Here is a 26,826-nt window from a genome sequence, read left to right on the forward strand (position 1 = left end):
AAACTGTATTGGATTCTTTTGACTATTAACTGTAAGATTTCCTCTTCAAGGTCTCCTGTCACTGGTTGTTACGATGCAACAATGAGGAAGGTTTACAATATGCACAGAGGTAACAACAGCTCAGATCATTTCTAAGGTTATATATGTTTATCAGTTTTTATTTCTCTGCAGTGTCAGGGATTAAACCTTGGGGCTCAGGCATGCCAAATATGCACTTCACAGCCAAGTTATCTTCCAGGCCCTGTTTTCTTCCTTTTTTTGTACTCAAATAACTAAAGCTAGAAATGGTTCAGTCCATTTGGTTAAGCACATTTGTAGTAGTAGGTATGACAAAGATTTGTGTAAGTCTACTGCTGGGAAGATAATAGCAATACCATGCTACCAATAGGCATATAATTTAAATGTTATCCTATTTCTTGACAAAAATATTAGAGAACCAGAGTATCACTCTGGCATTTGCTATGTCTGAGAATGGAACATTTTGCTAGTAACTGGCCAGCATATACATTCCCAGAATATTCAGGTGTGGGGGTCGGGTGGTGGCTCAGTGGGTTAAGCGCATGTGGTGCAAAGCACAAGGACCCGCAGAAGGATCCCAGTTTGAGCCTCCAGCTCCCCACCTGCAGGGGAGTCGCTTCATAGGTGGTGAAGCAGGTCTGCAGGTGTCTATCTTTCTCTCCCCCTCTGTCTTCCCCTCCTCTCTCCATTTCTCTCTGTCCTGTCCAACAACGAACATCAGCAATGGTAATAATAATAATGACCACAATGAGGCTACAACAACAAGGGCAACAAAAAGGGGGGAAAAGTGGCCTCCAGGAGTGGTGGATTCATGGTGCAGCAATAACCCTGGAGGGAAAAAAAAAAAAAAAGAATATTCAGGTGTCTAGAGTCTTAGTTAAGGACAAGGTTGAAAGTAATTAATAGAAACCGTCATGTTCATTCAGAATCAGATTTCTACCATGTATGAATTAGTGATTCACATTTAAGTTTTTTTTTTTTTTTTTTTTTTGGCACTGGGGCCATGTGGGGTCATGTGCACCTGTGACTTCCTCTCTCCTGAGCAGATGTTTTCACTCATTCTTGTAATTTCACAGAAGGGAGAAACATCATGGCACCGGCGTTTCCCTGGGTTCTATGACACTCCAAGTAGTGCCGGCACTGGCAGCTGGCAAGGTGTGGGTCCCCGAGTTTTTGCAAGTTCAAAGAAACTAAAACATAGCAGGATAAACAGTTTTAAGATGCAAAACACATACTGGGGTGACAGGGTAAGTTCACACAACGCAATCTCCTGCCTGAGATTTGGAGGTCCCAGGATGAATTCCTGACACAACCCTAAACCAGAGAGCTGAGCACTGCTCTGGTCAAAACAAAAAGCATGAGGCTGCAAGCGGGATCTTCAGCACAACATATGCCCAACTGGTTCTCTGCCCTCACTTAGTTGAAATAAGATGCAAAACAGTAACAGAGTAGCTTGGTGGCTTAGTGCATAAAGGACAAGATCTGCACATGTCCAGACCTGCAATTTAGTTGCTCATATAGCCTATGACAGAACAATGCTCTGTTCTAATAGATAGTCAAGCACAAATATAAACAATGATAAATTACGCATTAAAATGTTACCATGAAAATTTTTTTCCATCTTATTCAAAAGCAGCAACCGATTTTTCTCATCTTGAAAAAAGAAACTTTCTCTCATCTGACAATAAAAGGCTTGAGATCATTCGGCTGTTTTTTAAAATATTTATTTATTCCCTTTTGTTGCTCTGGTTGTTTTACGGCTGTAGTTATTGATGTCGTCATTGTTGGATAGATAGGACAGAGAGAAATGGAGAGAGGAGGGGAAGACAGAGAGGGGGGAGAGAAAGATAGACACCTGCAGACCTGCTTCACTGCTTGTGAAGTGACTCCCCTGAAGGTGGGAACCCGGGGGCTCGAACTGGGATCCATATGCTGGTCCTTGGACTTTGCGCCACCTGCGCTTAACCCACTGGGCCACCGCCCAACTCCCTCATTCTATTTTTACATCACAGGTATGTGTACTAACTAGTTGAGGGTTCTCAGTACCCTTACAATGACAAGGCAATCTGTGTCACTCTCCCTCCCTCCTGACAGTGGAGGGGCATTTTAGAGTATTAATTTGGAAATAGTTGACAGCAAAGTAAAATAAACAGCAGAAGAGAGTGGGTAAGTGATGTTTGGAAGCTACCAACAACTTGCTGGTTGAAACCAGCAAGGTCATGCAGTATTCACAATGCTAACGTTCTCAGCTACTTTTAGTTGGAACTACTACTGTGGGGGCAGGGAGTTGGTGCATCCGGTTCAGCACACATAGTACTAAACACAAAGATCCGGGTTCAAGCCTCCGGCTGCCCACATACTGGGGGGATGCTTCACAAGCTGCGAAGCAGGTCTGCAGGTGTCTCTTTCTCTCTAGCTCTCCTTTCAATTTTTCCTCTGTTCTGTTAAATAAAATGGAAACAATGGCTGCCAAGGGCAGTGGATTTGTAGTGCTGGCACCCAGCCCCAGCAATAGCCCTGGAGGCAAAAAAACAAAAAGTTAAACTATATAGCAAAATTTTTTTTTTATTCTTGTTTTCAGATTTCTATGATCCGTTTGTAGCTCAAAGGCTTTGAAAAGAACACAAGTGCTTATCAGAAAAACGTCCAACCAGTAAATGTAGTCACACAGCCACCTCCACCTTCTAGGCTGGTGGATGTTTTAACTATTGCACTTTTGTGTTTATTTTCCTGACACTGATATAGTTAAGTTACAAAAAAGGGTCCTAAAAATACTTGCCCAAACCAACTAGTTATATCTTGTATATATACTATGAAGTCGAGTCTCTGGAGAATTTACTATGGCACTATGCCCAAATTACGATTGGTATGAATACATTCAACTTGCTTCCACATTATACCAAAAAAGTTACTTAGCAACTTAAGTAACTTCAATCTCTTTTAACTACACCTACTGTATTATGATAGACTGGAGAGGGAAAACTACACTAGTTTTTCTGTCTTCAGTGATTTCTATAAAGTATGCATTATGTAAACACTTCTTGAAAGAATGGTCAAAATGTCATAATAAATGTTAGTGGGCCACCCCCCCCAAGGAAAAAAAAACAGGCCAAAATCTATTTAATTTTGACTTCGTAAAATAAGGGTTCTTTTTAAAATGCAATTACTAAGATAAAGGACTGTACTGTTATTGTGAGCCTCAGCATGGCAGGGCTGTTTTATTAGCAAGACACTGCAGTTGAATTTATATATACTTTTTAGGTCACAGAGAGAATTTAATAAACACTGTGGCCTTTTGCCTGACCATATTTAAGAAGTCAATAACAGAATAAAACAAATCCCAGGAGATGGAATTCAGAGATTCTGGGGACTTCAGTGCCCACTGTTTCATCTATGTAACACAGGCAGTTCATGGGACATAAAATAAGAAATCATTGACAACCTATAGTTTTCATTTTTTTTTAAACAAAAAAGACAATATATTAAAAACTTTTACATGTATTTTAGGATTCTAACCAGTTTAAACAGTCTTTAAAAACAGGTGGTTTCTGTTCTAAAGTTTGTTTCTGCCCAAAGAGGTACAAACAGACTCATTCTGAAATATTTCCAAATGTTCATTTCCGGGGGTGGAGGGGTGGGTTATGGGGAACAAACAGCTGAGAATATTTATATGGGCAATTATTAGCTAAGATATTTGATCTCCTCTTAGCTATAAAAATTAACTGAATTTAAGTTCAATCTTGAGAAATGTCATCTATAAACACAACTGCAAAACTTTCAAGTCATATTCCCAACGTTCCTCTTGTCCTGTTTGAAAGTTAGTTTTCACTTATTATCACAGCTGAGAAAACAAAACAAAAACATAACTTAACCCAGGATACATGGTCGATTTGAAAACTGTTTTATCATCCACTACTAAAATACAGGCGAGGTTCCAGTTCAGAGTGACAAACAAAACAAAGATCTGACTTAAAGTGCTACATTTCTGAAGACCTGATATAAGAATGAAACACAGACAGAATTGTCATACTGTAATTGTTCTCTTTATGTGCTTTTCATTCTAAAACCAGTCCTTTTCAGAGAACAAAAAGGTAAGACGCTTAGACAAACTTGACCAGAGAGGTTTTTTTAGGCTATGGCACCAGTCAGCTAGAAAAACTCCTTTATGTTAAATAGGAACATTTCCCCAATACTCTTCAACTACATTTATTTTAGTTCTCCTCATGAACTCATTTTAGAGTTTAAATACCTTTAATAAGACACAGAGTTTGGTTAGAGTAGAAGTACTCTGGTTAATGCTCAAACTGTGACTGGCCAGAGGAAAGCATTAAAATACAGTCTTTGCCGTGTCTCACTATATAAAGGTTCATCATTTCCAAACCAGTGAATGGAACTTGAGTGATTTACCAGTTCTGTTTTCCATTATGTGCCTCAGATACCGAAGATTGGGTACCGGCCGGACACAAGAGAATGAGTTGCAGAATGTGACAGTTGTTCTGAGGTTGATTATTACAGACATATTAAACTCTTTAGTTCCATTCTAATTATACAGAACATCGGTCCAATAACATACGGATAGAGAACAGAAGCTAGAAATGTCTCTCATTCAGTATTCAGAGATAAAAGGGTAAACCATTCTTCTGATTATTTTCTATAAGTTTTTTTTCTTTCTTCCTTCTTTCTTTCTTTCTTTCTTTCTTTCCTTCCTTCCTTCCTTCCTTCCTTCCTTCCTTCTTTCCATGTTGAAATCTGTTGACAACTAACTTCCGGCATTTTCCTGGATTACTGCATGAAGAGGATACTGAAGGCCATTACTACACAGCATACTGCTACATAAGGACTCTTCCGTTCACCTGTTAAAAATACAAGGGAGATATTTATGATAATTGATCAAGTTAACTGAGATGAACAGGGTAAGATTACTAATTAATATGGGAGAAAGTATAAATATGAGAATCGGGCTAGTCACTGGGGCGCCGGGCAGTGAATCCACTGCTCCCAGTGGTCTATCCCCCATTTCTTCTTTTTTGTCTATACCATAAAACTGTGTACAACTAGTTTGGGTCTTTTCTCATGTTTAGTACTCCTGATACTTTGGGTTAATTCTATTGTGAGGGGCTGTTTTGGGCACCAATTACTGTAAGACACTGTATGCATTATAACTGTGTAGCAACCAAAAATGTCTACACTCACTGCTTGTGTCTATCTCTAGCATAAAAAAAAGTCATAGTAGTCACAGTAAGAATTAAAAAAAAAAAATGTCATAACATAACAGGATGTAGGCCTTAAAATAGGTACTTTTCTGTGAAACTATATGTATATTAATTTTCTTTCCCAGTCTGCCTGCCAAGAGTTATTGCTGGAAGTGAATATCCATATGACTTCACCACTCCTGAGAGTTCTTTCTTTTTTTGTCTTCTTTGATTGAAACAGGACAAGCATGCACAAAGCTATACATATTTATTAGCCAGTTCAGGAACATATAGTATCTGATACCTAAATGAGTGAGGTTATTTTTATACATTCTAGCTCCCTGTTCATGAAGTACTATGAAGCATTTGTCAACTTTAGTTCAAAAAAGCCAAAGAAACAGAGCTCAGTGGAAAACTTGAAGAGTTTTTACAGAAATGTACCAAGCTGAGAAGCCTATACTTCAAAAAGGCAACTGTTTTTGTCCTGTGACAGTAATTCACAATTGATGATTATAGAAAGATACATACCGATTCTGGCGCACTTCCAAAATATGCCCAGCAGTCTGCAGAGAATAAAGGAAAAAAGAAGAAAGTAGAGTAGCTGTTGAATACTGGAAAGATAAGTTTATCGACAATCTCACAACCGCTATAAAACTAGGACATATATGGTACTGAAGGTCGAGGACGTTAGACTGGGTATAAATTAATGACACTGGCAAGATATGTTCCACTGGCCATCAAAAAGATTCATTCAGTCAACTTTATAAGCATAAAAATATATGACAGTTGCAAAAACAGTAATCTTGAGAAAATTTTAAATAGTTGTTTCTATATCAGTTTTCACATAAAAAATAAAATGCATTCATAAAACAAGTTACCCTGTAAAAGGTCACTGTATATTCAGTGATTTATGACCATGAGTCCAATGACAGTGTCTTTTCTCACTATAAACTGAAAAACACAGCTTAGGGGTTAGGTGGAGACTCCCTGTCCACCATACACTAGGACTAATGTTCAAGCCCCTTGTCTCTAGCCAGAAGGGAGGACAAATTTCATTAATTAGTTCCAGAGCACTACTGCAGGTGTCTCTGCCTGTCCTCAAAAAGGGGGAAGAAAAAAAAAAAAAAAAGAAAGGCCACCATGAACAGTGTAGTCATAACCCTGGCAGGAAAAAATAATAAACAAACAAAACTCCTTGTTTAAGAACACAATATAAATGAACTAAAAAAATATCTAAACCACATTGGAAACCGGAGGGTTAGAATTGAAATGCCATTTAAATTTTATGAATATACTAAGAATTAAGTACTTATTCTATAAATACACCACATATTTGCATGTATAAAAAAGTAACTTAAAAGATAGACAAGTGGTGGTCTGGGAGGTGGTGCAGTGATAAAGCTTCGGACTCTCAAGCATGAGGTCCCGAGTTTGATCCCCAGCAGCACATGTGCCAGAGTGATGTCTGCTTCTTTCTCTCTCCTGTCTTATAAATTAAAAAAAAAAAAAAGATAGACAAGTGAATCATTTCACAAGTAACATTTGTTAACATTCAAACAAAATAACATTGTAGACAGCTATTCCGTCTGACAAGACGAGAATTATAAATTAACACTAATCATGGTAGCAACAAAATGACAACATTTCAGTTCCTGGAGTATGAATATTGCTGCTTTTTGCCCAAAAAGATGGTACTTAAGTCTTCAGCTCAGGCTTAATAAATTGACAAAAATGTGTATATTTTTGAAGAACTCACAAACTAACAGGTTCAACAATTTCATAGTAGGATTAGTGGGTGAAAGCCAGACACATTCCTGAAAGTAGTTTCATAAAAGAACCAGACTGTGCATAATTCCGATCTTACTTAAGTCGGTGCTTAACGGTGTACAAGCTATTTTCTCTTTTAAACAGCAACAACCTTCATAGGGTCGTTACATGGATGAAACGTTATCATTAAAACAAGCTCTCAGCCAAGCGGCTAGTATTGGTTGTGTTCAGTCACAGGTTAAAGATACATGTATGTGACAGTAACTTCAGAGATCAACTAAATTTGCCTTATAGTTCATCAAAAATCGTTATCATGGTACCTCATTCTAAAACCCTATTGACAAGAACATGACTACAGATTGAGTTAGTCTGGTTCAGAGCCCAGGAGGCAGGGACAGCGGAAGAAGCTCCAAGGAAACTTAGAATAGCACTGAATAGTATAAAGCCCTGTGATTCCAGTTAAGGTCTTTTTCAGGTCTAGAAAGTGACTCCCAAAGGTTACTGGGAACCAGTACAACAACAGGTATACATATTAAAATCAATTTAACTGAAAAAAAAATTTTTTTTTCCTTAACTTAGCAACTTAATTCTGTAATTTCTCAACAATGATCTATTATAACACACTTTTTGATCCCTGGCATCCTATGTGCCAGAACTATATTCTGGTGACACCACCCATCCGCCACCCCCCTCCCCCCCAAAGACATCTTTATTCAAACAAGAACAACAAGGAAACTGAAGGGTCAATGAGCCAGTTCACTGGATAAGGCACACAAAGAACCCATCCCTGCTGTAATGCTGGGAACCCAGTGAACTTCCCCAGGGGCTGCCCTAGATTTGAGTCTTAGTACCACAAGGGAAGCACTATATATATATAACACCACAGGAAACTCCAGAGTTGTAGTGCCTCTCTCTCTCTCTCTCTCTCTAAGTGAATGAAAAAGTGACTCTGTGGTAACTTCACACACCTGTGAGGCCCTGGCAATGCAAAAACAAAACCAAACAAAAACCATTGTCACTAAGCTGTTTGGTCTCTACAGCTATGAACCAGCACATACAACGGCTGGTAATGCTATCAGGCTAATGAAAATAGGAAATAAGACAAGACAGCATTTTTTTTACTTCCCCCCTACAGTTCCTTAGTTTTCTATTATTTGAAGCAGCGAAAAAGTAATTTTCAAACAACGAAGTCATCAAGAAATTATATTCTACAACCCACGGAGACATCTCTGCTTAAGCATGGAGAACTCACACTGATAAAGGTGAGTTTATTGTGATTCTCATATGTATTGTAAAATAAAAAGAAAAAAAGGTCTGTAGAAATTCTATCTATAAAATACATTTATGCACAAGCCAGAAAACAATGAATCTTGGGCTAGCGAGACAGTACAATGTGTATGCGGATGACTTGCATGCTGGATGGAGCCTCTGCAGTGCCTGGTTCAGTCCCTGGCACCACCACAAGCTGAGCAGTCAAAAAAGCAAGCAAGCAAGCAAGCACAACGGGTTTTAACATTCACATAAAATAAAAAGCCTTTGGAACTGCTGACTATACTTTAAAATAGGCACTTTTTTTTTTCTTCCATGTAGGAGAAATATACTACTACTCAACCTCTACTGTAAGGCTGGTAGCCCTGTGAACTCCTTTTTTGTTTTTTTTAATGTAGCATGTTATGGACACATTCCTGCTTCTAAATGAATGCAGAGCAGAAATTTCCACATGCAATTCATTTTATTCACAGTGACCTTAAACAGCCTTTTTATTGTCAAAATGGTGAGAAGAATAACTACACTGGCTAAGCTGGAACTAGTGGAAAGCCTGGTTTTATTAATCATTGTTTAACTTAATGTTGCAGTTATAAGAACCGATACATGTAAAGACTTAACAGAATTCCATACAACTGATCAAGAGTACATCAGAACTTCAGAGGGGAGGAAAAGGTAGAATGACAAGAAGACAATGTCTACAAAGTAAGAAATGATAGTCTGACATAGCAGGCTTCTAATTTGATTTTTTTTTCCCTTTTCATTAAAACCATGAAGGTGCTAGAGACAACAATTACTCCTATGTGAAGCAATTATTTCATGCTGTTATTGGTGAATATGATCAAAGGAGTTACAGACTACTAATCAAGAAAGGATTAAGAAAATTAGTCATTGAAATTTATAATATTTAAGTTAAAGTTGAGCTTATTTTTAGCGCCAATCTCTTTTTATGCACTCTTCACTTTAAAATGGTTTCTGCAGGATGGGGGGGTGTGGATCGACATGCCAATGTCCATGTCCAGTGGAGAAGCAATTACAGAAGCCAGACCTTCCACCTTCTGCACCCCATAATGATCCTGGGTCCATACTCCCAGAGGGATAAAGAATGGGGAAGCTTCCAATGGAGGGGATGGGATATGGAACTCTGGTGGTGGGATTGTGTGGAACTGTACCCTCTTATCCTAAGGTCTTGTTGATTATTAATAAATTAATAAAAAAGAAAGAACAGAAGAAATTTATAGTTCCATATTGTATATTAAGTTCAGATGTGGATGATGGTATGAATGTACTTAGAGTGGATATAATATGCTCAGAACTTAGCTTTTATGACTTTTTGTGGATATACAATTTTGCAGTTTTTTTTTAAATGGAGGAAACAATGGAAAAACACACACATTATAAGAATTAAGTTCTTTAATGCCTTTACTGGTAATTTATATTCACTGTCTATAAGACAAGTTGGGTGGCTAGACATCATTAATAACATACCCGGTTTTATTTCTGTCCAGGATGGTGGGTGCCAAGGATCGGATATAAGCACAGGTACATATAAGCAGCAAGATTACAGTCAACAGACTCTGAAAATTGAAAATGGCAGACTAAAACGAGAAAAAGAGAAAAGAAATTATTATTACAAGAAAAAAACTGTATAGGCCAAAAAAAAAAAAAGCCTGATAACTAAATTAAGAATCATATTTCATTCGTAAGAAAGGCAAACAGAATGATGTTTGAGGACACTCAGAAGAATTGTGTTTCAAAAGTATACATTTCTGGTTATTATTTAAACTAAAGGATAAAGACGACAGTTTGGAAACTCTCAATTCAAGAACATGAAACATTGCCAAAAGTACAACGATACTAAAATAACAGACCGACGCTAAGTCAACATACTATGAATATAGATGTCTTAGCAGCACAGACCACTAGAAAGATAGGTGGTTAAGTATATAACCATAGAGAATTACTCAAGTCTCAAAGTCTGCTCCCAAATTGGCAGAATGGATGGCAAGTTTGGATATATTCTGAATGTTGGCTAAAGTTGGGTTTTCTTTTCTTTCTTTCTTTTTTTAAATTTACTTGTAAAAATTACCATAGGATAATAAGTATATCATGTTTCATGCATCAGCTGATATTAGTTAGGTTTTGATGAAAAGAAAAAGCATTTTCAATTTGCTCTTAATCTTCTAAAGTTATTTTAAAAAGCTTAACGTAGTAGCCAAAAGATAACATAAACTTCCTAATAACATAGAAATAGAGGTTTCTAGAGTAAAATGTTGGTCAACTTACTCAAAATTCATTCATGCCATCTTTTCCAGGAAGACTTCTTAAACTCATCTGCTTCCTTTTTCTAATTTCATGTAGAACTTAACTTTTTATCCCCACAGCAAACTGTTATACATTATTAAAATAAGTAACTCCCTCATCACTGATGTGTCAATAGTGTCTTATACTCAAGTCCCCAACATCTGACAGCATACCTGTCGCGTGTCAGCCAGGTAAAGGATGGCTGAATAAATCAAACAGCTTTTTAAAAACATCTCCGCGACATACAGATATAAAACATTGCAATGTGTTATAGCAGTCAGAGATAAGCCTATTCAGTAAAACCATGACAAGAATGATCGTGATCCATAAGAGAACTGAGTGTTAGCTAAGAATCCTTACAGACTCTATACTGCTCTCCCTATGTAGCTTCAGAAATAGGTATTTCCAGAAGATACAACCTCAATGTTTCACCATCGACAGACCACCAAGTTCTGGTGATCTGGTGATTCAGCCTGCCTGACTGGAGGACTCCTTTGACTACACAGACATTACTTAACAAGAAGGACTCATTCTCCCCCTACTAATCTATTACCCTTCACAAGCCCTGATTCTGTCGCCTGAAGGTGAGTGAGTGACCAGTTGAAGCTGGCCTTCTGAACACTGAGGAATTCAAACCTTTCACTTAGGTGGCTGAGTAGATAATTAAAATACATAAAATCAACAAATTTACTACATAGTAGGTAGGTGATTCCCCACTTATAAAGGCAAGGTGTCTAGTAGATACAAGTCAACAAGGAGTATGTCACAAAAGGTCTAAAACATACTGAAGAACATACAAGTAGAATCTTGCATATTATGCCAGATTCTTAGACCGGAGGTTGCCATTACACAGCTGGACCTATACATAATACCAACAATTACCTTTAAATAGACAACTGATTCTCAAGTTTACATATGGAAATAAATATGAAGACAAGTCAGAATACTCAAATCAAACAAACAGCGCTGGACGTAGCCACATAGTGGACAAGGCATTGGACTCCCAAGGACGAGTTGATCTATAGCACCAGGGCGCCTTAAAGGGAAGGGCAGAAGCACAATTCAAGATAACCATCCTATTCCAAACTCTTTTTTTAAAATGATTTAAAAAATTTATTTATTCATTCATGAGAAAGACAGGCAGAGAAAGAACCAGATGTCACACAGGTACATGCGCTGATGGGGATTGAACTCAGGACCTCATGGTTGAGAATCCAGTGCTTTATCCAGTGTGCCACCTCCTGGACCACCTATTCCAAAATTTTTCATTACATGTGCAAAGTCTCCTCTGTCAAGTTAAGTCACAGGTTTTCTGGATAACAGTGATGTCTTTTCTTACTCCTCCAAATTTCATACCTACCAGACATACTCCTTCTTTATAGCTAAGTAGAGCTTCCGCAACACTTGAAGTAGCGTTACTGTTTTATTTATCCAGTAAATTAAAATATCCAGAAGGAAATAAGCCTGATGTATCCGTTACTTTGTACAAGAATTCTGAAATAAATTATAATTTGTTCAACTTCTTGATATAATGAAACTTAGACCTTTGGTTGGCACATTAATCATTATAGTAGATAAAATAACCGTCAACTACTTGGTAAAGCAAAATAGTTCTTAAACATGAAACCACCTGCAATGCTGAGACCTTTTTTTGCTTTTAAACTTTTAAAAACAAATTTTATTGACTTATGGTTGATTTACAAATCTAAGGATTGCCTGTAAGTATATAGTGTTTGCTGCACTTACCACCAAAGTTCTAGTGATGCAGGTTTTAAAAACTATTCTCAAACCAATTTGAAAACTTAGGGATCTTGTTTCAGATTAAATTTTTATCACTCTAGTTATAAAGATGGAACCTCTCATTTTCAAAGTTGTTACTGAATGATAAAAACTGTATCACTAAAGTTTGAATATAAGGTGAAAAACTGAAATTAGAATTTTGCTTTCAGTTCTGTAAGGAAAAAAACATTCTAAAAGAGACCATGCAAAACAAAAGAAACAGGAAAATGGGGGAAAGATAAGAGTAGTCTAGAGGTACAAACTGCAAGTAGGCTATTCATATTTATGTGCTAAAGGTCTTCAATTATGGCTGCTACTCCTTTAGAGAAAAGGCTGTTTTCATTAGTCCTACACTACTCAACTCCTATGTGTCTTATTTGTTTTCAGATATCAAATTAAAATGTTGATTAAGTGTCTTTATGCACAGCCCTGTCTGAGGGCCTCAAATGTTGACAGCCATCTATGTAGGAAATAAAATAAAAATCTTATCGACATGTCAATACTTGCAGTTAGGTTGAATTCACTCTGTAACAAGAACTGGATATCAGAGACTCCGTTTTTTTTTTTGTTTGTTTGTTTTTTAGATTTTTGTTTATTTATTAATGAGAAAGACAGGAGGAGAAAGAAAGAACCAGATATCACCCTGGCACATGTGCTGCTGGGGCTTGAACTCACACTTCAGCATTCAGTGCTTTATCCACTGAGCCATCTCCCAGACCAGATACTTAGTGTTTTTAAATGAAATGAGTTCACTGTTCTCTGGAGGTGGAAGGAAGTCCAGAAATGACATCTCTGACCTAATTTTGACAATAAAGACACAGCACTGGGAAAGTGGGTCAGCAGCTTATCATTTACAAATCCAGGCCAGCAATTTCTAAGTAGTTTCTTTCTTTTGCCACTAGGTTTATATCTACGTTTCTATCTGCCTGCATGATGACTCCAGCATTTCCAGTGACCTTTTTTCCTTCCCCTTTCTGACAGAGACAGAGAGAAAAAGGGGAAAGAGAGACGAGGCCAGCACTGCTCCACTGCTTGTGAGGCTTTCTCCCCCTGCAGGACCTTGGATTAATCTCAGCTCCTTATGCCTTGTAATAAATGTGTTCTGCTGACAGCTCAGCAACTCAGCAAACTTCTTATAAATTCGCAGGCACACAACTATTATCTCCTAAAGTAAAGACGGTGGAAGTGCCGGGGGAAGTTAGCCTCTGTGTAAATGTACAAACACATAGACCTTGTGTAAGTATGATAGGTGATAAGCGGTAATAACAGATTTTGGCCCTACAATCATGTACAACTAATTTTTAACAAAAGGGTCTACAGCACTAAAGTTTTTTTTTTTTTTTCCAACAAGGAAAGGAAAGTTTTTTTCAACAAATGGTGCTGGGAAAATTGAGTTGAAAAGTGCACCAGAATGAAACAGGACCACCACATTATCACTATACACAAGTTAACTCCAAATGAATAAAACACGTAGAACAGGACATTGGAAGAGGATAATTCATGAAGTTAATTTTGGAAACAGCTTTAAGAATCAAGTCCAGTGGCAAGGAACACAAAAAGAAAAATAAGCCACTGGGATTACATCAAGTCAAAAAGCTTCTGCACAGTGAAAAGAACCATCACCACAACAGGACACCCTACTGAATGGGAGATCTTCACGTGCCATAAATCAGACAAAGGACCAGTAAGCAAAACAAATAAGAACTCAAAAACTCAACAACAAAAACAATCCCATCAAAAAATGGGGAGGAGACATGGGCAGCCTTCAAAGACTATATCCAGATGGCTCATAGACAGATGAAAAAAAAATGCTTATAGCCACCGATTATGAGAGAAAAGCAGATAAAGACAAGGTATCACTTCACACCCGTGAGAATGTCATACACCAGAAGGACAGAAAAGACAAAGTGCTGGCAAGGATGGACTGACTGAAAGAGGATCACGTGGCCACTGCTAGTCGGACCTTAAACCGTTTCAGCCTCTGTGGAAGGCAGCCTGGAGATAGCTCAGAACACCTGAAATGGATCTATGCTATGGCCCAGCAGTTATTCTTGTAGAGATTTATCCAAAGATTGTATATGTACACCCAAGTTCGCAGCAATACAATTTGTAACAGCCCAAACCACGAAGCAACTCAGATGTCCAAGGACAGATGAATGGTTAAGAAAGTTGCTGTATGGTGGCTGGGTGGACCATTATGTTAAGCACATACTTTACCATGTGCAAGGACCCTAACCTTACCTGCAGGGGCAATGCTGCATGAGTGGTGAAGAAGGCTTGCAGGTGTCTGTCTGTCTTTCTCCCTATCTCCTTCTCCCCTCTGAATTTCTCTATCCTATTGAATAAATTAGTAAGATTAATGGGGGGAGGGGGGGGAGAAGGCCACTAGGAGCAGTGGATTTGTAATGTCAGCACTGAGATCCAGCAAAAACCCTGGTGGCAATTTAAGTAAAACTAAATCACTATATTTATGTATTTGTACAAAGGATCAGAACACCTGTACCTATTAATCTACTACAATGAGTTTCCAAAGTTTAATTTATGGAGCCCTTTGTTTATAAGGCTGTAACTTTTTCTTCTTCTTTTTTTTTTTTTTTAATTTCTTTACTGTGGGATTAATGTTTTACATTTGACAGTAAGTACAACAGTTTGTACATGCATAACATTCCTCAGATTTCAACACAACAATACAACCCCCACTAGGTCCTCTGTCATCCTTTTTGAACCTGTATTCCCCCCTCCCACCCGAGTCTTTTACTTTGGTGTAATACACCAACTTTTATTTTTTTAAGATTTATGAGAAGAAAGAAAAAGAATGACAGAATCAGAACTTCACTTTAGTAAGTGTGAAGCTAGGGCCTGAACTTGGATCCTCATACTTAAAAGTCTAAACCTTGATCCACTGTATCACTTCCAGGGTTGCAAGGCTGAAACCATTTTTATAGCTTGAAGGTGTCTGCCTTTCTACTGTAAGGCCATTTGTGTTGATGGTGCAACAGCAGTAACAGCCTCAGAATCATCATCTCAACCAAGTTCTCCCACCCACCCACAACCACTATGGCACACAATTCTGTGGGGGAATTAATGGCATCGTTGTATAATAAAAAGGGTACAGGGTTTGGTAACAAACAGAAAGAACCATTAAGTTTAATGTCCGCTTCCTGGCAGAGTAGGTGTTTAACCAGAATTTCCTTTCATTCCAGTCACCCCTCACTCACTAAGAACCTTCATAATGGCTTTCCCATTTATCCTTTCCTGCCAGCTAACTACCGTTGACGGAAAGTCGAGACATTCAGTGCTCTAAAAATGCTGGATTACAGCACTTGGTTTTTAAAATGGTCTCCGAATTTGAAACACCTATTTAAATATATCCTCTACATTAAGAAATCCACCTTCCTGCTGCTGTTCCACAATGCACACCATCCCCCCCGCTAAAAAGTCATTACCAAATAAGCAATTAAACATCCACAAAATAGAAAGCCCTCACTCAGTATGGCACACACCCATCTTTTTTAGTCTTTCTTCCCTCCACTGCTCAACTCCTCCTCTTGCTACAGTCTTTAAGCAGCTATTCCATCTTATGTCCTTTGTCTTCCCTGTCACTTCCTTTACCTGGAGATTAAAGTGTCCCAGCTCTAAACAATGACTCCTAAATCCTACTCACTCTTTAACGAATACGCCAGCTGACCTCCTCGAGGATGTCTCTCTCCTCAGTAGCCAAGAAAGAAATGGACATAATCACAGGCTAATCAGGTAAAGAATGGAAGCAGGGAATAATTCTGGTCCTATTTGGTTCAATATATACATATATATATATATTCGTGTTCTTTCCAACAAACCATGCAATGCAGTCTGTAGAATAGCAGAAAAAAAAAAAAAAACACAAAGAATTTATTGAACCATCTTCCCCAATGGATTGTGAAATTCTTGAGGGTACTGGCTATGCTTCACACGGCGACTTGGTGGCTCCTGATTCTCATTCATCTGAGTACTTCTCTATTCGACCTGTGATGTAAAGACCATTTTAAGAACTCTATACCTAGAGGACAAATAAAAGCGCCACCACGTTGCTGACTTGGGAGAAGTGACATGCTAGAGGGGTTCTGGAGGCATATGCATGGGCTCGGGCTAGCCAGGTGGACACCTGAAAGGAGCACAAGTAGAAAGGGGTAGGTCGGTCTTCATGGGGAGAAACGTAACTGGTGAGGATCTTGGCAGATGCATCATGATGCCATTCCAAGAATTAAATTCGCTGGAGAAGCTCAACAGTAAGACCTAACGGACAAAACTGGTTCTTAAGGTTGAGAAAATGGCAAAGGGAGAGAAAGGGAGAGGGAGAGGGAGAGGGAGAGGGAGAGAGAGAGAGAGAGAGAGAGAGCTCAACTGCCACTGATTCAACAGGTGAAAATGAAAGTGTGGAACTGAGGGTTTAAGAAGCGACAATCCACACGGAGGGAAGATCCTCATCAAGGCAGAGATGCAAAAGTCCAACCTATGAACCAACCAAATCTAGCGGACACTCGAAGCAGCCCCTCTCTCCTCAACGTGTCAGCAACTGGCCTCTCTGGGAAGACCAAGGGGTCTTTCTTGGTCTCCCGGCTTGCGAATGCAGCGGCCACATGGTCCCCGACCTGGGCACCTCGGGAGCCCCAGGAGAACTAGGTTAGAGAAGCGCACACCCAGGACCGCCGTCCAACCCTCCAGCCCCCGACTGGGGTTACAAACCCTTCCTAGATCCCAGCCGCGACCCCACCATCCCCATTCTTACCATAGTGAGGCCGGCGTAGCCCCAGCCACATCAACCTTCCGGACGCTGGGCGGAAGAGGCGTTTCCGCCCCGCCCCCTGCCTGTCCTTCACGCTTTTCCCGTTTTATGATTGGACCTTTCAGAACACGCCCTCCAGAACCACGCCTCTCGGGCGCTTGGATAGGCTGCTCTGTACAGGAAGAGGTGGGGTGTCGGTGACGTCAGCGGTTCCGCGGAAGTAGGTAAAGTTCTCATTGGATGAGCATCGTCAATCTGTAGGAAGCGGGCCTTTTGGAGGAGCCCGGAAGTGGAAACACGGAGAGGTAGGGTCCGGAAGTGGGGCATGCCTCTTTAAAAATCGATCATTACAACGCAGGGCATTTCTCTTTTTCTTGTTTTCGTTTTTTTTTGTAGTTCTCCATTAATTTCCGTTAGCACGCCGTAGCGTGCCGATTTCCCGGGTTTGCATTCCCTCCCATCTCTCCATTTGTAAACTTCTGGACTTTGCGTCTGTGGACTCTGACTCAAAAGCTTCTCTGGCCATCGGTCTGCATCGCTGGGCCTGTGGCTTTTCACTTGCAACCTTTGTACTGGAGAGATTCTTGGAAATGCGAAGTGCCTTTGAATTGTCTTGGAGTGATACGGGAATTGGGTTTACTCAGGGGTCGGGGGCTTGGTCGAATAGGCTCTGCGATCTTTCAGCACCAGCCTGCTCTTCCCAGACCACGAGGAAGGGCGCCTTCTGAGGCTGAAAAGTCCCCTCCACTGGGGTTATTAAAACTAAAGAAAGGAACCGCCTTTTCCTTTTTTTTTTTTTTTTTTTTTTTAATTGATCAGAGACTGTAGGAAAGGGATCTTCCAGGAAGATAAATGACGTCAACCTTAAAAAAATCAATTATTAAGTCAATGACCAGTTACATAAATTCCGTACATTATTTAGCTTCCTCAAATTTTGATATTCTTAGTGAATGAACCTCTGTTTCCCTCTCCTTTTGTCCTGGAATATTCTGACAATAGATGGTGAAACAGGCGCCTTGGTGTATTTTGTTTGCGTAGTTCTTGGAATTAATCTTAAAGTTAGAGCTGTAATGTTGCCCTGTTCCCTTAAGTGTCTCAGAAAATCAGGGTAGTCCTTTGGTTCCAAATACATAGTATATATTTTCTCAGAATGTTGCCTTTTAATTTTTTTTTTTTTTTTAATATTCTCTCACTGGATAGAGAAAAAGAGGGAAAGAAACTCATATTAAGTGTTGCTTTATGTGTCATAATAGACCAAACTAAGATCCTTCAACATTTAGGTCAATGCAGTGTTTAGAACATTTGGATGCTGCTATGATTATTAGTTTGCTACAGCACACTAGTTTTTATTTTATTTTACATAGCTTTACTTTTAAATCTGTTCATGTGTCAAGAGCTGGTGCAATATGCACACATAGCAAGTATTTGCTGAGGTTATTCATAGGATCTTGAGAGTGCTTTGAGTTTAACCAAGATGACCTGTTCCTTTTGTGAATGTAATGGGCTTGGAAAAGAGGGGACTACTACTATGAAAATATGAGATGCCTTCCTCCTTTCAGAAAACAAGCCATTTAATGCTCTTTGTAACTGCTTTACTATATCCTTGACAAGCCTTGCCATTGAGATGAAACATGCATAGTTATGGAAATTTTGATTTGCAATTCATCGGATTTGGTTTCTTAAAATAATAAATGTGTTTGTAGACATTGTAACTATCTTTGTGCTCTTGTAAAGAATGTTTTGATATTTGTGATTACTTAGAATAGTACCAGGAAACTAAACATGCTAGAAATCACAATTGATTTACTGTATTTAAGAATATACTATATTTATGGTTTATAGGTAATTTAACGTCATGTGCTCTTAACCATTTTTTTTCTGAAAATTGTAAAGAACAATCCTTGTTAGTTATTTTTAATATCTTTAATGGAACACAAGTGGTAACAGGTGAAACTGAACATATGTCTCTAACGCTTATTTTTGTATATGGTAGACAGAAACAATTGGATATTTAGTGTGATCTCTGAATAGGGAGCAATTGAACAAAAAACATTTTTTTTTCTTTTTCAACTGCCAGTAAGCTAATTTGAATACATGCTCTCTTGCATTGATGTTTGAAAAGTTTCCTTTCTGAAAACTGTGATGGATTCTCATTTAAAACCATCTTGGATCATTGGCTTATTAAAAAAAAAACTGTGTCATTATACTCAAATGACTCGTAAAATTTTATCAGGATGCCTAGTAATGGTGGGGATTGAACTGGGACACCAGAACCTCTGGCATATCCATTATGCTGTCTCACCCAAATATAAAAGAGTTTTCTAAGCAAAAAAGTAATGTTACATTCCTATTAAATAAACTTAATTTTTGGAGTAGTATTAAACTAGGGAAGGCTGCAAAGATAATATAGAAGTCCAACATACCCCTCACCCAATTGCCTCTGGTATTAACATATTTCATGATGCATTTATCAAAATGCACAACATTGGTGCAATGCTAGTAGCTGCACTATAGACTAATTGGATTTATACCAGTTTCTCCATTTCATATATTTCCTCTGATCCAGGGTTCAATCTAGTATGTCACATTTGCGATATATTCATAGTATTTTTTTTTCCTTTTTTGTTGCCCTTTTTTATTGTTGTAGTTATTATTGGTGTTATTGATGTCTTCGTTGTTAGATAGGACAAAGAGAGATGGAGAGAGGAGGGGAAGACACAGAGGGAGTAGAGAAAGACAGACACCTGCAGACCTGCTTCACTGCTTGTGAAGCGACTCCCCTGCAGGTGGGGAGCCAGGGGCTGAACCCGGATTCTTACACTGGTCCTTGTGCTTTGCGCCACATGCGCTTAACCCGCTGAGCTACCGCCTGACTCCCTATATTCATAATCTTACACTTAGTGCCTTTTAAAAAAAAATCCCAGTGTAAATGTATCACTTTTGCTAGCTACATCAACAATGCCTGTGCCCCTGCTAACATTTATGTGTATCCTGGAACATTGAAGCAGTACCTTTGTGAGGCTCAGCTCAGCAAAACAGCAATTAAACAGTGACTTTATCACTGTAACACTGCTTCATTGCTCCTGAAACTTGCCCCTGCTATTGGGGACTGTTATACTTTCCTTGCTCATAGTAACCTATAGCACCCAACCCCCTTAAAGATTTATTTTATTTATTGTATATGATATATAAAAGTTTTTTTTGGAGGGAGAGACAGAGACAGAAAAGCCAGATCATCAGTCAAATACAACACAGGAGATTGGACTGGAGCCCCCTATATAGGCTCTGTGCTTTTTCAATTGTGCTATGTGTTTCTTTAGTATCTTTCTTCACTTCTTCCTTCCTCCTTTCTTTCTTTCTTTGTTGTGTTATTTTATTTGATAAAATAGAGAGAAATTGAGGGAGAGAAAGAGAGAGAGAGAGACAGACAGACAGACAGACACCAGCAGTACTGCTTCACCACTCATGAAGCTTTTCCATTGTAGGTAGGGAGCAGGGGTTTGAACCCAGGTCATTGTGCATGGTAATATGTGCACTTAACCATATGAGCCATCACTCAGCCCTTTCAGCATCTGTTTTTGGTGACTTTTTTTTTTTTTTTAAATCTAGTCAAAGCCATTTTCTTTAGAATGTTTCATAAATTATTTCCATTCATAGAAGAATTGTACTGTACACTTTAAAAATTCTGTTGTTAGTATAATCAGACATATTCTGAGGAGGTATAATAATATTGTATAAAGAACTTTACTTCTCATGAAAATTTTCTAAAGGGAAGGCATAATTCCTTAAAAAAATAATCTGCTACAAATCTTATTGAGGATAGTTTATACATAGTGCTTCCTCCACAAATGTTTGATTTGTAGATGGAGTGGATATTCTTTTTATAACTATTTTTCTCAGCTTGATTTTAATTCATTATTTCAACTTACTGGGAAGTTTTGGCTTTGCTCTATGTATTGTAACTGAAAGTAGCTTAACTTTGAATGGCTTTTCTGATCAACATTTAAATTGTGTATTACAAAAGTCAACTTGCTTCTCTTGCACAAACTAGCTTCCTTTACTATTCACCGTTTCATTCATTCTTTTGGTGTTTGGTTAGATTGTTTTCTTTTGTTTCAAAGTCTTGTAATATTTTCAGTTTCTTAAGAAAATTATTCTTCGTAAGTCATTACTTTTAAATTTTTATTGTGTTTATTTACTGGATAGAGAGAGCCAGAAATCAAGAGGGAAGGGGAGATATAGAGGAGTAGAGAAATGCCTGCAGCACTGCTTCACCACTTGTAAAGCTTTCCCCCTGCAAGCAGGGACTGGTGGGGCTTGAGCCCAGGTCCTTGCACATTGTAACATGTGGGGTACCGGGGTCTTGAACCGGGATCCTTAGCTGGTCCTTGCGCCTTGTGCCATGTGTGCTTAACCTGCTGTGCCACCACCCTGCCCCCAAGACATTCTGTTTGTAAGAGACCATCTGGGCCTCCTTACAAACCAGGGTAGGAGATATCAGAGCTTTCTTTGCATCAGATCTCTCAGGGAAATTTCCCATGGACTTGGTGATGAAGGAGTCCATTGCAGATTTAGTAAAGGTGGCCTTAAAAGCTGCACTAAATCTGTTTTGTTTATTACAAGTCTCCCTCCCTCCCTCTTTCCCTTCCTTCCTTCTTTCCTTCCTTCCTTCCTTCCTTCCTTCCTTTCTTTTTTTCTTTCTCTCTCTCTTTCTTCCTTTCATGCATCAACATCTGATTATGGAAGTCTAGCTTGATGTTTTTGGTTCATTTACTTTGGATTCTTGGCTTTATGGTCAATTTTTAATGAAGCTTCCGTTTACTTTTTTGATAGATAATATTAACTATACAGTGAAATTGCTGGAAGATATATTTGGTTATCTTAGTTCTTTGAGAAATGAAGTCAGGGAGACCGCATAATGGTTATACAACAGACTTTAATGCCGGAGGCTCTGTGGCCTCAGGTTCAATCACGTACAGTCCCATAATCATCAGCCAGAGCTGGACCAGTGGTCTGGTAGAAAAACAACACATGCACTTCACATTAGAGAGCATAAGAGAAAACTCCAGGGAGTCGGGTGGTGGCGCAGTGGGTTAAGCGCATGTGTCGCAAAGCACAAGAACCGGCCTAAGGATCCCGGTTCGAGCTCCCGGCTCCCCACTTGCAGGGGAGTCACTTCACAGGCGGTGAAGCAGATCTGCAGGTGTCTGTCTTTCTCTCCCCCTCTCTGCATTCCCCGCCTCTCTCCATCTCTCTCTGTCCTATCCAAATAACCACAACAATGTTAAACAACAAGGGCAACAAAAGGAAAAATAAATATTAAAAAAAAAACCTTAAAACTCCAGAGGGAATCTCTGGTCTGTTACAAGCCTTATGCTCTATTAATTCAACTATTAATTAGTAGTAAGTGGTTAATTAAAAAAAAAAATCCCTGTTGGGGAAATATAGCTCACCAGAATTTTTTAAAGCAGTATTTATTACCTCTATTTATTGGATAGAGACAGCCTGAAACTGATAGGGTAGGTGGCAAATGAGAGAGAGAGAGAGAAACAGAGAAAGAGAGAGAGAGAAACATCTGTAGCACTGCTTCACCACTCTCGAAGCTTTTCACTTGCAGGTGGAGACTGGGGGCTCAAACCCGGGTCCTTTTGTACTGTTACATGTGCACTCAACCAGGTGTACCACCACTGGGCCTCAGCATACCAGAATTTTATGACATGAGGGGTTCCACATTCAATCCCTGGCACCCCCATAATAAGTCAGAGCTGAACAGTATTCTTGTTTTAAATAAATAAAATTCTAAATGTTGGTGTTCTGATAAGATGAAAATAAATAGTACTTTTAAAATTACTAAAGAAGTTGGAACATTTTCTTTTAAAAAATATTTTTCTTTGTTTATTGGAGACAGAAAAATTGTGACCATTTTAGCTTTATGACTTTCTTTTTAATGTTTCTCCTTTAAAAATATGGTCACTGGGTCCATGCTCCCAGAGGGATAGAGAATAGGGAAGCTATCAGGGGAGGGGGTGGGATATGGAGATTGGGCGGTGGGAATTGTGTGGAGTTGTACCCCTCCTACCCTATGGTTTTGTTAATTAATCCTTTCTTAAATAAAAAAATTAAAAAAAAAATAACAACAGTAACTACAACAACAACAAAACAACCAGGGCAACAAAAGGGAAAATGAAAAAAAATAATAAATAAAAAAATAAAAATATCGTCAAACAGTATCATGTGATCAGGAATCTAATTACAGACTAGTAAGGGGCACGTGTTGTGTGCTAATCTTTATTCTGAACTCACTTTAGCTGTCAGCCTACTTTTCTCAACAAGGGGGCACTTAAGTTAATTGCTTCACTAGAAACATGCATTTAGCCCTTTCTGATCTGTAAATATAACTCATTGGCATAGCTGCAGAAGTTTGAACACCTGCAACCCAGGCAGTGTGAAAAGAAGCCATGACTTGCCATACAGGAAAAGAAAAGAAGCTCAAGTTCAAAATAGTGTTATCAATGATACAGTGTTGCCACTAACTTGAGCTGACCTAAGAGAGTTGGCTTCTGCACTGTGCCTTATCAGCATCCAAAAGGGCATACACAATTCTTTGTAAACTAATTTAAAAAGTGTCTTGTTTATTCAGAAGCCACTGTGAATGGTGTTTCAGAGTGTAGATCTCATCAATTGCATACCAGCCAACAACTTATTTCTCTTCTAAGAGAGAAGCCAAGTATCAAAGACACAAAGTACTTAAAAGATAAGCTTCTCAATTCTCAACTGTTCTGAGTTCTCAATAAAGCTACTGATGTACAAATCGGGGTGGGACCCAAATGTTTCCACCTGCGAACTTGTCTTAGATCCTGGGCTCTGGCTGGGGAGGTGCTGATACTACTGTGACCTTTGGTCCCCTTAGAAAACAAAACACCGCCTTTCTTATGGCTCATATCAATCAGTCCCTCTGAAGAGGATTCCACCCCCTTCCTTCAAGTAGTCTTGGGGCAAAAAAAAAAAAAAAAAAAAAAAAAAAACAACCAAAAAACCATGGCTGACTATTTCCATTCACAGGACTAGTGACAGCAAAGAGGTCCTTGATTTGCCTTTACTGAATCTTAAAAGGCATTCCAAACCAAACTCCCTCCCCCCCCCTTTTTTTCCCCTTTTTCTGTGGTTGCTTCTGACATGTTTGGTATTTGATATTTAATGAGAGAGTGATCTCAGTAAGAAAATAATGAAATACATTCAAAACTGGTTCAAATGGTGTGCTATTAGGAAATTAATGCTCAGTTTACATGATGAAAAAAAAAAAGAGAGAAAATTGGGACTGAGGCACCAAAATACTCTTAGGACACCGAGTTGTGACGTTTGGATTATTATGTATGTTATTGTTAAACGTGGCTCATGGGTAACTTCCAGAATTTTAAATCTGAACTTATGAAAGTAATAGACTCTTTAAAATGAAATATTTTTTTTTTGTAATGAGTACCCAGAATTCATCAGAAAATCGGAAAATATTTGAAACCTGAATAATTCAAAGATCTTAAAACTAATTTGCTCCCTACATTTCTTCTTAAAATTATGAGATCAAAACACTTTATTGTGAAAGTAGGAGAGTTACTGACAGCCATCTGGAAAGTTGACGTCTAAACAAATATACCTCTATAATTAGAAATTTCTCACTTGTTTTAAATATGGCAAAAAAGAGCAGTGGAATCAGTTGCTGTTCTAGAATAATTCTGAGTTCTGAATTTTCATTTTACAAAGTTGTATTGACACTAGTAGGGATGGATTTTAAGACACATGTAAGAAATAATCTGTGTGTGTCTATATTCTTGTATACATAAATTATGTGCAGGCAAAGATGGCCTTCTCAGGTACTTTCTGTTCCTCCCACAGTGGTGATTTTGGACATGTTAGAATTATACAAGCCTTCAACCATATTGTCATAAGAAAAATAGTAGCGGGAGTCAGGTGGTAGCGCAGCGGGTTAAGCGCATGTGGCGCAAAGCACAAGAACCTGCACAAGGATCCCGGTTCGAGCCCCTGGCTCCCCACCTGCAGGGGAGTCGCTTCACAGGCGGTGAAGCAAGTCTGCAGGTGTCTTTCTCTCCCCCTGTCTGTCTTCCCCTCATCTCTCTATTTCTCTCTGTCCTATCCAACAACAACAATAATAACTACAACAACAACTACAATACCAATGAAAACAAGGGCAACAAAAGGGAAAATAAATAAATATAAAAAATATATAAAAAATAAAAAAATTATAAAAAAAAGAAAAATAGTAGCAGATATTTTCTGAAATTTTCATATTTAAAGATTACAGGACATGGGAATAATTTATCTCTTTAAGTTCGTTGACCAGTTAATTGAAAATCTTAAACAAATATATAAAGCATTTCGGAGTCAGTTGTGTCTGGGTAAACAAGACCTCAATGTAAGAAATTGTTTAGACAAAATGAATTATTTAAAAATAATTACATAATTTCAGTGGTTATATGTAGTCAGACATACAAGTTTACATGTGTTGAAAATGGAATAGAATTGAGAGCCTAAAAATAAGCCCCCACTGTTTGTGGATACCTAATTTTGACAAAGGGGCCCAGAATAATAAATGGGGAAAGGGGAGTCTTACTAACATGGTGTTGGGTAAATGGATTGAAATGTGCAGAAAAATGAAAAATAACTATGTCACATCACAAAAGTCATTGGCACAACTGAACAGGCACTTTGTACCAGGACATTCAAGAGCTGAGTAAATATATGAAAAAGACTCAACAGCATTATTCATTGGGGAAGTGTGAGTTAAAGCTACAGTGCAATGCTGCAAATCCATTAAGATAGATAACATTAAAAAGATGAGAAATGTTTGTCAAGATAAGAACTGATCAGACTCTCATAAAGGAGGTATACATTTCTTTTTTCTCTTGCCTTCAGGGTTATCACTGGGGCTCGCTGCCTGTACTATGAATCCACTGCTCCTGGAGGGCATTTTTTCTATATATATATATATATATATATATATATATATATATATATATATATATTTATTTATTGGATACAAGAGAGAGAAATTGAGAGAGGAGGGGAAGAGAAAGACACCTGCACACCTGCACACCTGGCTCGTGAAGTGACTCCCCCCTGCATGTGGGGACTGGGGGCTCGAACTGGGATCTTTGCATGGGTCCTTGCACTTTGCACTGTGTGTGCTTAACCGAGAGCACTACTGCCTGGCCTCAGAAGTACAAATTTCTGCAAAATCATTTATTTATAAACCTTTTGACTATGAAGTATGAAAACTGAATATATTCATATTAGCTGCTTCAGCAATACCACTCAGGTATATACTTAGTTGTATACAGGACAGAAATGCATAAGTATGTTAGAATGTTTATAGTATCACTATTTGTGTTAAGAAACAATATCTGGAAAATACTCAAAGATCTATCACTAGTAGAATTGACAAGTACATTAAATTCTATGCCTATGATGGTACAACAATGAGATGAATTATAATAGAAACTGTATGATATGAACATTATGTTTAACAAAAGCAGCCAGACACAAAAATCAAATGTAATACATAGTTACAATAACATAAAAGTATACAGAAGTGGGCGGAGGATATATAGCATAATGGTTATGCAAACAGACTCTCATGCGAGAGGCTTTAAAGTCCCAGGTTCAATCCCTTGCGCCACCGTAAATCAGAGCTGAACAGTGCTCTGGTAAAAAAAAAAAAAA

The 26,826-nt window shown here is 38.4% G+C and overlaps 2 protein-coding genes and 1 pseudogene across 3 annotated transcripts in view; 1 reads left to right on the forward strand and 2 right to left on the reverse strand.

Annotated features, from left to right (window-relative positions):
* Positions 1 to 3,903: 3,903 nt before the first annotated feature.
* TMEM167A (transmembrane protein 167A) lies at positions 3,904 to 17,209 on the reverse strand. Of its 2 annotated transcripts, none has more exons than XM_016186277.2 (4): positions 17,095 to 17,209; positions 9,732 to 9,841; positions 5,739 to 5,773; positions 3,904 to 4,871 (listed from the first exon to the last, which is right to left on the reverse strand). In XM_016186277.2, exons 1-4 carry the CDS (start codon positions 17,095 to 17,097, stop codon positions 4,801 to 4,803), a joined length of 219 nt encoding a protein of 72 aa, XP_016041763.1. In that variant the 5' UTR covers positions 17,098 to 17,209; the 3' UTR covers positions 3,904 to 4,800. The 2 variants fall into 2 exon arrangements, with proteins under 2 accessions (XP_016041763.1, XP_016041765.1); XM_016186279.2 differs by lacking the exon at positions 17,095 to 17,209 and adding an exon at positions 16,166 to 16,357.
* LOC132541655 (small nucleolar RNA U109) lies at positions 8,560 to 8,703 on the reverse strand (annotated as a pseudogene).
* Positions 17,210 to 17,311: 102 nt separating the features above from the next.
* The window catches only part of XRCC4 (X-ray repair cross complementing 4), a 198,637-nt gene continuing 189,122 nt past the window's right edge, over positions 17,312 to 26,826 (forward strand). Inside the window, exon 1 of the mRNA XM_007518812.3 lies at positions 17,312 to 17,396. The gene's annotated coding sequence lies outside the window, so the exon portion shown is untranslated. The remainder of the gene's footprint in view (positions 17,397 to 26,826) is intronic.

The sequence above is a fragment of the Erinaceus europaeus genome, chromosome 11 (assembly GCF_950295315.1).
Source record: "Erinaceus europaeus chromosome 11, mEriEur2.1, whole genome shotgun sequence".
NCBI classification, from domain to species: Eukaryota; Metazoa; Chordata; class Mammalia; order Eulipotyphla; family Erinaceidae; genus Erinaceus; species Erinaceus europaeus.